Below are 12614 nucleotides of genomic sequence, written 5' to 3'. Positions count from 1 at the left end.
ATTCCTGGAAGCCATATTTCAACTGGTGAATAGTCCATGAGCAGAAAGATTTCCTCGGGAGATGTTGGAAATAGGGTGTAGGTTTGCTCACTGAACTGTAGGTTTGCTATCCAGACATTTCATTACCTGGTAACATCATCAGTGGCGACCTCCAAGTGAAGCGAAGCTGTTGTCTCCTGCTTTCTATTTATATGTTTGTCCTGGATGGGGTTCCTGGGGTTTGTGGTGATGTCATTTCCTGTTCATTTTCTGAAGGGTTGATAGATGGCATCTAGATCTATGTGCTTGTTTATGGCGTTGTGGTTGGAGTGCCAGGCCTCTAGGAATTCTCTGGCATGTTTTTGCTTAGCCTGCCCCAGGATAGATGTGTTGTCCCAGTCGAATTGGTAGTTTCTTTCATCCGTGTGTCGGGCTACGAGGGAGAGAGGGTCATGTCTTTTTGTGGCTAGCTGGTGTTCACGTATCCTGGTGGCTAACTTTCTTCCTGTTTGTCCTACGTAGTGTTTGTGGCAGTCCTTGCATGGAATTTTGTAGATGACGTTGGTTTTGTCCATGGGTTGTACTGGGTTTTTTAAGTTTGTTAGTTTTTGTTTGAGAGTGTTGGTGGGTTTGTGTGCTACTAGGATTCCGAGGGGTCTTAGTAGTCTGGCTGTCATTTCTGAAACTTCTTTGATGTATGGTAAGGTGGTTAGGGTTTCTGGCTGTGTTTGGTCTGCTTGTCGTGGTTTGTTCTTGAGGAATCTGCGGACTGTATTTTTTGAGTATCCGTTCTTCTTGAATACGTTGTATAGGTGGTTCTCCTCTGTTTTCTGAAGTTCGTCTGTGCTGCAGTGTGTGTTGGCTCGTTGGAATAGTGTTCTGATACAGCTTTGTTTGTGTGTGTTGGGATGGTTGCTGGTGTAGGTAAGTATTTGGTCAGTGTTTGTCGGTTTTCTGTATACGCAGGTTTGTAGTTCTCCGTTGTCCTTTCTTTCGACTGTGACGTCCAGGAATGCGAGTTTGTTGTTGGTTTCTTCCTCCTTGGTGAACTTTATGCCTGTGAGGGTGTTGTTGATGATGTTAAATGTCTCTTCTATCTTGTTTCGTTTTGTGATGACAAAGGTGTCATCTACGTAGCGAACTCAGATTTTTGGTTTGATGGTTGGCAGGGCTGTTTGTTCTAGTCTTTGCATTACCGCTTCTGCTATGAATCCTGATAGCGGAGATCCCACGGGTGTGCCGTTGGTTTGTTTGTAGATTATGTTGTTGAAGGTGAAGTGGGTGGTGAGGCACAGGTCCACTAGCTTCATGCTGTTTTTGTTGGTAATGTGATTGATAGTGGTTGGGGTGTGTGTGATGGTCTCTTCTAAAAGTGTGGTAAGTGTTTCCTTTGCCAGGTCGATGTTGATGGAGGTGAATAGTGCTGTTACGTCGAATGAGATCATTGTTTCATCTTCCTCTATTTTGGTGTTTTTGATGATTTTTAGGAATTCCTGGGTGGAGTGGATGGAGTGCTGTGACTCTTCTACTAGGTATTTCAGTCTTGCGTGTAGTTCTTTGGCCATCACAACGTAGTCTAACCTCGGTTGTTGGTAAAATTCTAGAATCCATCATTAAGGATGAGGTTTCTAAATTCTTGGAAGACCAGGGTCGGATTAGAACAAATCAACATGAATTTAGTAAGGGGAGGTCGTGCCTGACAAACTTGTTGGAATTTTTTTAGATTAGATTACATTACAGTGTGGAAACAGGCCCTTCAGCCCAACAAGTCCACACTGACCCGCCGAAGTGCAACCCACCCATACCCCTACATTTACCCCTTACCTAACACTACGGGCAATTTAGCATGGCCAATTCACCTGACCTGCACATCTTTGAAGAGGTGACAAGTAGGTTAGATCAGGGAAACCCAGTGGATGTGGTCTACCTAGACATCCAAAAGGCCTTTGATAAGGTGCCACAGGGGAGGCTGCTGAGCAAGGTGAGGGCCCATGGTGTTCGAGGTGAGCTACTGGTATGGATTGAGGATTGGCTGTCTGTCAGAAGACAGAGAGTTGGGATAAAAGGTTCTTTTTCGGAATGGCAGCTGGTGACAAGCGGTGTCCCGCAGGGTTCAGTGTTGGGGCTGCAGCTGTTCACGTTATATATAAATGATCTGGATGAAGGGACTGGGGGCATTCTAGCGAGGTTTGCTGATGATACAAAGTTAGGTGGACAGGCAGGTAGTACTGAGGAAGTGGGGAGGCTGCAGAAGGATCTAGACAGTTTGGGAGAGTGGTCCAGGAAATGGCTGATGGAATTCAATACGAGCAAATACGAGGTCTTGCACTTTGGAAAAAAGAATACAAGCATGGACTACTTTCTAAACGGTGAGAAAATTCGTAAAGCCAAAGTACAAAGGGATCTGGGAGTGCTAGTCGAGGATTCTCTAAAGGTAAATATGCAGGTTGAGTCCGTGACTAAGAAAGCGAATGCAACGTTGTCATTTATCTCAAGAGGGTTGGAATATAAAAGTACCGTTGTGCTACTGAGACTTTCTAAAGCTCTGGTTAGGCCCCATTTGGAGTACTGTGTCCAGTTTTGGTCCCCACACCTTAGGAAGGACATACTGGCACTGGAGTGTGTCCAGCGGAGATTCACACGGATCATCCCTGGAATGGTAGGTCTAACATATGAGGAACGGCTGAGGATCCTGGGATTGTATTCATTGGTGTTTAGAAGATTAAGGGGAGATCTAATAGAAGCTTACAAGATAATACATGGCTTGGAAAGGGTGGACGCTAGGAAATTGTTTCCATTAGGTGAGGAGACTAGGACCCATGGACACAGCCTTAGAATTAGAGGGGGTACATTCAGAACAGAAATGCGGAGACATTTCTTCAGCCAGAGAGTGGTGGGCCTGTGGAATTCATTGCCGCAGAGTGCAGTGGAGGCCGGGACGCTAAATATCTTCAAGGCAGAAATTGATAAATTCTTGATGTCACAAGGAATTAAGGGCTACGGGGAGAATGCGGGTAAGTGGAGTTGAAATGCCCATCAGAGCTGAAAATGTGTTGCTGGAAAAGCGCAGCAGGTCAGGCAGCATCCAAGGAACAGGAGAATCGACATTTCGGGCATAAGCCCTTCGTCAGGAATCAGGATTCCTGAAGAAGGGCTTATGCCCAAAACGTCGATTCTCCTGTTCCTTGGATGCTGCCAGACCTGCTGCGCTTTTCCAGCAACACATTTTCAGCTCTGATCTCCAGCATCTGCAGTCCTCACTTTCTCCTTGAAATGCCCATCAGCCTTGATTGAATGGCGGAGTGGACTCGATGGGCCGACTGGCCTTACTTCCACTCCTGTGTCTTATGGTCTTAAAACGAAACAAGATAGAAGAGACATTTAACATCATCAACAACACCCTCACAGGCATAAAGTTCACCAAGGAGGAAGAAACCGACAACAAACTCGCATTCCTGGACGTCACGGTCAAAAGAAAGGACAACGGAGAACTACAAACCTGCGTATACAGAAAACCGACAAACACTGACCAAATACTTACCTACACCAGCAACCATCCCAACACACACAAACAAAGCTGTATCAGAACACTATTCTAACGAGCCAACACACACTGCAGCACAGACGAACTTCGGGAAACAGAGGAGAACCACCTATACAATGTATTCAAGAAGAGCAATCCATGGACAAAACCAACATCATCTACAAAATTCCATGCAAGGACTGCCACAAACACTACGTAGGACAAACAGGAAGAAAGTTAGTCACCAGGATACACGAACACCAGCTAGCCACAAAAAACACGACCCTCTCTCCCTCGTAGCCCTACACACGGATGAAAGAAACCACCAATTAGACTGGGACAACACATCTATCCTGGGACAGGCTAAGCAAAGACATGCCAGAGAATTCCTAGAGGCCTGGCACTCCAACCACCACACCATAAACAAACACATAGATCTAGATGCCATCTATCAACCCCTCAGAAAACAAACAGGAAATGACATCATCACAAACCCTAGGAACCCCATCCAGGAGAAAGATATAAATAGAAAGCAGGAGGCAACAGCTTCGCTTCACTTGGAGGTCACCACTGATGATGTTACCTCGCCAGGTAATGAAACGTCTGGATATCAAACCTACAGCTCAGCGAGCAAAACTACACCCTAAACCTCAACCTGAGCTACAAACCTTGCATGTTGGAAATAGTTAGTATTTATTCAACCAAATGCAAAACAAAAATATATCTCTTGCAGAAAATCTGATTTGGAATATGGTAGATGAGTAAGTTCAGATCTGGCATGTGTGAGTATATGTGCCCAGGAAGAAGAGCTCGTCTTGGAGCTTTTGGTTTTCAGTGCTTGCCATCACTTGTTTAGGGCACGTTCCTCACCTTGGATTAATCATTGATTGATAAAGCTAGATTGGAGTGATTAGTTCACAGCAGCAATAACACCCATCTGAATGGGAGAAGGTGAACTAGGTGATGTAGCATTTCCTGTCATGCTCTGCTTTGGAAGGACTAGGTGGCCAGGCTTAGTAACAGGTCAGATAGTATTTGAGAAGCTGAGCTGAGACTCCAGTAGAACAGTGCGGTTACCAAAATCCCAGTTCAGTCTGAGGCAGTGATCAAAAAGAGGGATGGACCTGCAGACCAGGGAACAGAACTTGTGATGGAAGCCAAAATCAATGGCTGCAGTTTTCCTAATGTTTAATTGAAGGAAACATCAGCTCATTCTGCACAAGATATGGGATGAACGGTCAAGTGACAGAGGCAGTGGAGGGGTTGGCAATGGCTCTGGGCCTTGTTAAATTCCTTTCAAGGGCATGAAGTGCATTGGTCATTCTCCTCTGAAGATGTAGAGCAGACTCTGGAAGAGCTATCAATCCGCAGGTATTGAAGGGTCACTCGGGAATTTTAGAAAAATATTGTCATCACCAATCTCTGGTAACTTCCTCATCCATATCTATTCAATTTATCAGCTTGCCTTTCTTTTACAGGAAGGAACACTTTGGGGATATCTGCAATGTATTGGAATGGGTTTCGAGAGTTAAATTATTTGCTTGTATGATATCCATTAAATTAGAATGAAATCCCTTGGGTTTTGGCTTTTTCGATCTGATCACTAATGCTGTTTCCTCATCAGCAATCGGTACACAGCAAGCCCTCCCTGTCCATACGCAGGCAGTCACAGAACTCTTCAATTCAAGCAAAGAGGAATCCAAAGGTTCAGAAAAACTCGTTTGTGAAAGCCAATAACAAGCAACTTGATAAGAAATCAGTAAGCTCTCTTGGTGAGTTATGGAGGTGTGCTTTCCAATGACCAGTAATAATCTCACCACGAGTCATTTCTATTTGACTGCAGAATGGGTTGTGATGGACACAGCACACATAATAGAAGAATCATAGAATCCCTACAGTGTGGAAACAGGTCATTCAGCCCATTGAGTCCACATTGACCCTCCGAAAAACATCCCACCCAGACCTGCCACCCACCCTATCCCTGTAACCCTGTATTTCCCATGGCTAACCCGCCTAGTTTGCACATCCCTGTACACTATGGGCATTTTTGCATGGCCGATCCATGGCCTATTTCTCTCTTTCTGTAAGTGAGTGAAATTTCTCGTTATTATTTTTGTGTCCATGGATTGAGTTAAAATTTCTGTAAAATTATGATAAATTATGTACTGTCCATTACTACATCTGTTCAGTAGTTTCTAATCTAACCTTTGGTTACCACTTGAACTGATGCTTGTATCAGAACTAGCAAGGTAAATCCAAGGAGAGATTTTTTTTTCTAGTCATTATTTAGGGCTTTTTGCACTTTTTCTTTGACAGAAGGTGTCTCAGGATCTGTTATTCACATTCTTTTTTGGTGATTGCTGGCTTCTCGTGTCCTCACTGTTATTGAAATATCTAAGTAAATTCTTAGTGTACGCAAGATATGAACCTTCTAAAGTTTGTGTTGAAGCTTTGTGTTGAATATTAGAAAAAAATTAAAATAAAGATAGAGGTCATGAGAGGATTTTGCAACTTTAAAAGTGGATAAATCTCTAGCCCAAATGAGATGTGTTGCAGGCTGTTGAAAATGGTAAGGGAGGAGTTATCGGGGCCCTGCCAGTAATCTTTATAGAAAAATAGATACATGGAAATTAAGAGCATAATTTGGCCATTCACCCCTTCGAGCCTGCTCTGCAATTCAATATGAGCATGGCAACTGAGTCCCTTGTCCCCTGTTCCAACAGCCTCCCCATTGCTTTTGATCCCTTTAACCCTAACTAACTCCTCCTGAAAATATTCAATTGTTTTGACCTCAACCAATCTCTGTGGCAAAGAATTTCACAGGTTCCTACACTCTGGGTGAGGACGTTTCTCCTCATCTCAACCCTAAATGTATCCTGAGACTGACTCCTGATTCTGGACTCCCGAGTCACCAGGAACATCCTGTCTAATCCTGTTCGAATTTTATAGGTTTCTACGAGACACCCCCCCCCCCCCCCCCCTACTATTTTTCTAAACCTCGGAAAATATCATCCTGACCAATCCACACTCTCTTCATACATAGAGTCAGACAGCACGGAAACAACTCCTCCATGCCAAACCAAGTTTTCCAAACTAAAATAGTCCCACTTCCTGCATTTGACCCCTATCCCATTAAACCTTTACTCTACCCTGGGGAAAGACCTTTGCTATTCCCCTTATATATGGCCCTCGTGATTTTATAGGCTTCAATAAGGTCACCCATCAACCCCCTATGCTCCAGTGATGCTATCCAGCCTCTCCAACAGTCCAGCCATTTCAGAAATCAGTCTGATAAGCTTTTGTTGCACTCTCTGTATGGCTAGAATATTCCTCTTCAGATAAGGGACCATAAGTGTCCACAATACTCTAAGTGTGTTCTCACCAAGGCCCTGTACAGTTTGGTAAGAGAATCCTGGTCCTGTACTCAAATGCTCTCTCAACATACGAGAAGGACAGAATGTATCTGTATTTGGAGTGAAATGGATATATCAGGGATAGTTGTGTGTGACAGATTTGATCAAATGTTTTGAAGACGTAACCAGGAGTGTGAATGAGGATAATATATTTGATATGGTCTATATAGATTTTATCAAGGCTTTTGATAAGCTTCTACACAGCAGACTGGTCAGGAAAGTATGAGCGGATGGAATCCAAGGCAAGGAAGCATATTGAATCCAGTATTTGCTGAGAGGGAGGAAGCAGAGGTGATGGTGATGGGATGCTTCTGAGAATGGAAGCAGGTTTCTAGTGGGCTTCTTCAGAGCTTGGTTCTGGGGCCCTTGCTGTTTGTGGTGTATGTTAATAATTTGGACTTAAATGTAAGAGCTTAGATTAAGATTTTGCAGGTGACATGAAAATTGGTTGTGTGAAAAATATTAATGAGGAAAGCCATAATCTGCAGGAGGGTCTCAGTGGGCTGGTCAGCTGTATAGAACAGTGGCAAATGGAATTCAACCCAGAAAAGTGTGAGGTAATGAACTTGGGGAGGGCTATCAAGGCAAGGGTTTACACAATGAATGGTGGCACCCTAGAAGGTACTGAACATTAAAGGGATATTGGTGTGTCTATCCACAGATCCCTGAATGTAGCAGAGTAGTGTTTAAGTGATATTTGGGATACTTCCCTTTGTTAGCCGAGGCTTAGACAACAAAAGCAGAGAGATTATGCTGGAACTGTATAAAACATTGCTTAGGCCACAACTGGTGGGCGGCACGGCGGCACAGTGGTTAGCACTGCTGTCTCACAGCGCCAGAGATCCGGGTTCAATTCCCGCCTCAGGCAACTGTCTGTGTGGAGTTTGCACATTCTCCCCATGTCTGCGTGGATTGCCCGTAGTGTTAGGTGACAGGGTAAATGTAGGGGAATGAGTTGGGTGGGTTGCTCTTCGGAGGGTTGGTGTGGACTTGTTGGGCCGAAGGGCCTGTTTCTACACTGTAAGTAATCTAATCTAACTGGGGTACTGCATGCAGTTCTGATCACTACATTATAGGAAGGATGTCATTACCTTGGAAGGAGGGCAGAGGAGATTTCCCTGCTGCCTGAGCTAGGAGGGAAGATGGGAGAGGCTGGGTCAATAATCAGGGAAGATAAATTTAATGCAAGAGGTAAGAGGAGGGTTGAAGAGAATTTTCTTTTCCCCCAGAGGTGATTGGCGTCTGGAGCTCACTGCCTAAAGGCAGTGCTGCCTCTTCATCAGGTGATGAAGAGGCAGCACTCTGAGAGCTAGTGCTTCCACCTAAACCTGTTGGACTATAGCCTGGTGTTGTGTGATTATTTGCCTAGTTGATTTTAACCTGAGTGCGAATCCTCTTGCAAGGATGCCCACCTTGAAGAAGTTCTCCTCTCTCCACAAGAATCTCAGAGAGTCTCTCTCTCACTGCAACCCCTCTGCCCTGAAGGTGCTCTTTGCTACCTCCTCCCCACCCCCATTTATCTCTCTACCCTGGAGGCTTCCTGCCTCTATTCCTGATGAAGGGTTTTTGCCCAAAACGTTGATTTTCCTGCTCCTCGGATGCTGCCTGACCTGCTGTGCTTTTCCAGCACCACTCTGATCTTGACTCTGGTTTCCAGCATCTGCAGTCCTCACTTTTGCCTGCTTGATTTTGAACTGTGTCCACCCCAGTCCAACACCGGCTCCCCCAAGTCATGCCTAAAAGAGAGGTTGAGTCAGAATGTCCCATAACATTGAAGCAGTATTTCGATTTTCATTTGTGTAACCAAAGCTTGAAAATGGAATTAGTGTAGTCAGAGGAGGCGATCAAGTGTATTGATGAGGGTCGTGCAGCTGATATAGTTTATATGGGAGACTAATAAAGTAAAAGCACATAGGTAACTAGACAAGATGGATCCAAAATTGGCTTAGTTGCAGGAGTCTGAGGATGGACATAGAAGGCCAGTATCCAATGAACACCACAAGGTCAATTCTGGATTCCTTATTGTTTGTGATATAAATGTAATCAATATAGACGAAGATGAGTTGGGATGAGAAGTCAGTTTATAGATGACATGAAGATTGGTCAGGTGGTTGAAAGTGAGGAGAAAGGTGCCCAGTTCCAGGAAGATGTTGTGGAGTTAGCTAGAGGTGCAGATCAATAGCAGATAGAATTTAACCCTGAAAATTGTGAGATGTTGCACTTTGGAATAAGGAACAGGACAAGGGAGTACTCAGTGAATGGCAGGATCCTCCAACTACATGACATTGGGTTCGAGCACCATCATTTTCATGCAACAGATTGCATTGGCCACAAGCTGGATGTCCACTGCTGCCCTGTTTAACAGTTCCTGCAGCAACATCCAGCCCAGGCCCCCTCTGCCACCCAGCCCCAGGCCATTCGCCCCAGCCCCCAGCCCCAGGCCATTCTCCCCAGCTCCAGGCCATTCTCCCCAGCCCCCGGCCGTTCTCCCCAGCCCCAGGCCGTTCTCCCCAGCCCCAGGCCGTTCTCCCCAGCCCCAGGGCGTTCTTCCCAGCCCCCAGCTCCAGCCATTCTCCCCAGCCCCAGGCCGTTCTCCCCAGTCCCAGGCCGTTCTCTCCAGCCCCCAGCCCCAGGCCATTCTACCCAGCCCCAGGCCATTCTACCCAGCCCCAGGCCGTTCTCCCCAGCCCCCAGTCCCAGACCATTCTACCCAGCCCCAGGCCATTCTACCCAGCCCCAGGCTGTTCTCCCCAGCCCCAGGCCGTTCTCCCCAGCCCCAGACCATTCTCCCCAGCCCCAGGCCGTTCTCCCCAGCCCCCAGCCCCAGGCCATTCTCCCCAGCCCCCAGCCCCAGGCCGTTCTCCCCAGCCCCAGGCCATTCTCCCCAGCCCCCAGCCCCAGGCCATTCTCCCCAGCCCGAGGCCATTCTCCCCAGCCCCAGGCCATTCTCCTAGCTCCTAGCCCCAGGCTGTTCTCCCAGCCCCCAGCCCCAGGCCGTTCTCCCAGCCCCCAGCCCCAGGCCATTCTCCCCAGCCCCCAGCCCCAGGCCATTCTCCCCAGTCCCAGGCCATTCTCCCCAGCCCCAGGCCGTTCTCCCAGCCCCCAGCCCCAGGCCATTCTCCCCAGCCCCCAGCCGTAGGCCATTCTCCCCAGTCCCAGGCCATTCTCCCCAGCCCCAGGCCGTTCTCCCCAGCCCCCAGCCCCAGGCCATTCTCCCCAGCCCCCAGTCCCAGGCCGTTCTCCCCAGCCCCAGGCCGTTCTCCCCAGCCCCAGGCCATTCTCCCAGCCCCCAGCCCCAGGCCATTCTCCCCAGTCCCAGGCCATTCTCCCCAGCCCCAGGCCATTCTCCTAGCTCCTAGCCCCAGGCTGTTCTCCCAGCCCCCAGCCCCAGGCCGTTCTCCCAGCCCCCAGCCCCAGGCCATTCTCCCCAGCCCCCAGCCCCAGGCCATTCTCCCCAGTCCCAGGCCATTCTCCCCAGCCCCAGGCCATTCTCCCAGCCCCTAGCCCCAGGCCATTCTCCCCAGTCCCAGGCCATTCTCCCCAGCCCCAGACCATTCTCCCCAGCCCCCAGCCCCAGGCCATTCTCCCAGCCCCTAGCCCCAGGCCATTCTCCCAGCCCCCAGTCCCAGGCCATTCTCCCCAGTCCCAGGCCATTCTCCCCAGCCCCAGGCCATTCTCCCCAGCCCCCAGCCCCAGGCCATTCTCCCAGCCCCCAGCCCCAGGCCATTATCACTGCCCCTAGCCCCAGGCCATTCTCCCAGCCCCAGGCCGTTCTCCCCAGCTCCAGGCCGTTCTCCCCAGCCCCCAGCCCGAGGCCATTCTCCCCAGCCCCAGGCCGTTCTCCCCAGCCCCCAGACCGAGGCCATTCTCCTCAGCCCCAGGCCGTTCTCCCCAGCCCCCAGCCCGAGGCCATTCTCCCCAGCTCCAGGCCGTTCTCCCCAGCCCCCAGCCCCAGGCCATTCTCCCCAGCCCCCAGCCCCAGGCCATTCTCCCAGCCCCCAGCCCCAGGCCATTCTCCGCAGCCCCCAGCCCCAGGCCATTCTCCCAGCCCCTAGCCCCAGGCCATTCTCCCCAGCCCCAGGCCGTTCTCCCCAGCCCCCAGCCCCAGGCCATTCTCCCCAGCCCCCAGACCCAGGCCATTCTCCCAGCCCCCAGCCCCAGGCCATTCTCCCCAGACCCCAGCCCCAGGCCATTCTCCCAGCCCCCAGCCCCAGCCCATTCTCCCCAGCTCCAGGCCGTTCTCCCCAGCCCCCAGCCCGAGGCCATTCTCCCCAGCCCCAGGCCGTTCTCCCCAGCCCCCAGCCCGAGGCCATTCTCCCCAGCTCCAGGCCGTTCTCCCCAGCCCCCAGCCCCAGGCCATTCTCCCCAGCCCCAGGCCATTCTCCCCAGCCCCAGGCCGTTCTCCCCAGCCCCCAGCCCCAGGCCGTTCTCCCCAGCCCCAGGCCATTCTCCCCAGCCCCCAGCCCCAGGCCATTCTCCCAGCCCCTAGCCCCAGGCCGTTCTCCCAGCCCGCAGCCCCAGGCCATTCTCCCCAGTCCCAGGCCATTCTCCCCAGCCCCAGGCCATTCTCCCCAGCCCCCAGCCCCAGGCCATTCTCCCAGCCCCCAGCCCCGGGCCATTCTCCCTGCCCCTAGCCCCAGGCCATTCTCCCAGCCCCCGGCCATTCTCCCAGCCCCAGGCCGTTCTCCCCAGCTCCAGGCCGTTCTCCCCAGCCCCCAGCCCGAGGCCATCTCCCCAGCCCCAGGCCGTTCTCCCCAGCCCCCAAACCGAGGCCATTCTCCCCAGCCCCAGGCCATTCTCCCCAGCCCGAGGCCATTCTCCCCAGCCCCAGGCCGTTCTCCCCAGTCCCCAAACCGAGGCCATTCTCCCCAGCCCCAGGCCATTCTCCCCAGCCCCCAGCCCGAGGCCATTCTCCCCAGCTCCAGGCCGTTCTCCCCAGCCCCCAGCCCCAGGCCATTCTCCCCAGCCCCCAGCCCCAGGCCATTCTCCCAGCCCCCAGCCCCAGGCCATTCTCCCAGCCCCTAGCCCCAGGCCATTCTCCCCAGCCTCAGGCCATTCTCCCAGCCCCCAGCCCCAGGCCGTTCTCCCAGCCCCCAGCCCCAGGCCATTCTCCCCAGTCCCAGGCCATTCTCCCCAGCCCCAGGCCATTCTCCCCAGCCCCCAGCCCCAGGCCATTCTCCCAGCCCCCAGCCCCAGGCCATTCTCCCTGCCCCTAGCCCCAGGCCATTCTCCCAGCCCCCAGCCCCAGGCCATTCTCCCAGCCCCAGGCCGTTCTCCCCAGCTCCAGGCCGTTCTCCCCAGCCCCCAGCCCGAGGCCATTCTCCCCAGCCCCAGGCCGTTCTCCCCAGCCCCCAAACCGAGGCCATTCTCCCCAGCCCCAGGCCATTCTCCCCAGCCCCCAGCCCGAGGCCATTCTCCCCAGCCCCCAGCCCGAGGCCATTCTCCCCAGCCCCAGGCCGTTCTCCCCAGCCCCCAGCCCGAGGCCATTCTCCCCAGCTCCAGGCCGTTCTCCCCAGCCCCCAGCCCCAGGCCATTCTCCCCAGCCCCAGGCCATTCTCCCAGCCCCCAGCCCCAGGCCGTTCTCCCCAGCCCCCAGCCCCAGGCCATTCTCCCCAGCCCCCAGCCCCAGGCCATTCTCCCAGCCCCCAGCCCCAGGCCGTTCTCCCCAGCCCCCAGCCCCAGGCCATTCTCCCAGCCCC

At 51.7% G+C, this 12614-nt stretch overlaps 1 protein-coding gene across 4 annotated transcripts in view; it reads left to right on the top strand.

The window, feature by feature from the left end:
• Window positions 1-12614, top strand: part of LOC122547863 (protein FAM227A-like) — a 221113-nt gene that overhangs the window by 71597 nt on the left and 136902 nt on the right. For all 4 annotated transcript variants that reach the window (XM_087978406.1, XM_087978405.1, XM_087978404.1 and 1 more), the window contains one exon: window positions 5127-5274. In XM_087978406.1, coding sequence (XP_087834532.1) covers window positions 5127-5274 — 148 coding nt within the window. The remainder of the gene's footprint in view (window positions 1-5126; window positions 5275-12614) is intronic.

This window comes from Chiloscyllium plagiosum, unplaced genomic scaffold, assembly GCF_037043375.1.
Source record: "Chiloscyllium plagiosum isolate Xiang-an unplaced genomic scaffold, Cpla_swu_hap1 HiC_scaffold_33, whole genome shotgun sequence".
Lineage (NCBI taxonomy): Eukaryota > Metazoa > Chordata > Chondrichthyes > Orectolobiformes > Hemiscylliidae > Chiloscyllium > Chiloscyllium plagiosum.
Note: the sequence above shows the minus strand (reverse complement) of the source record. Positions and strands in the feature narration are given on the sequence as shown.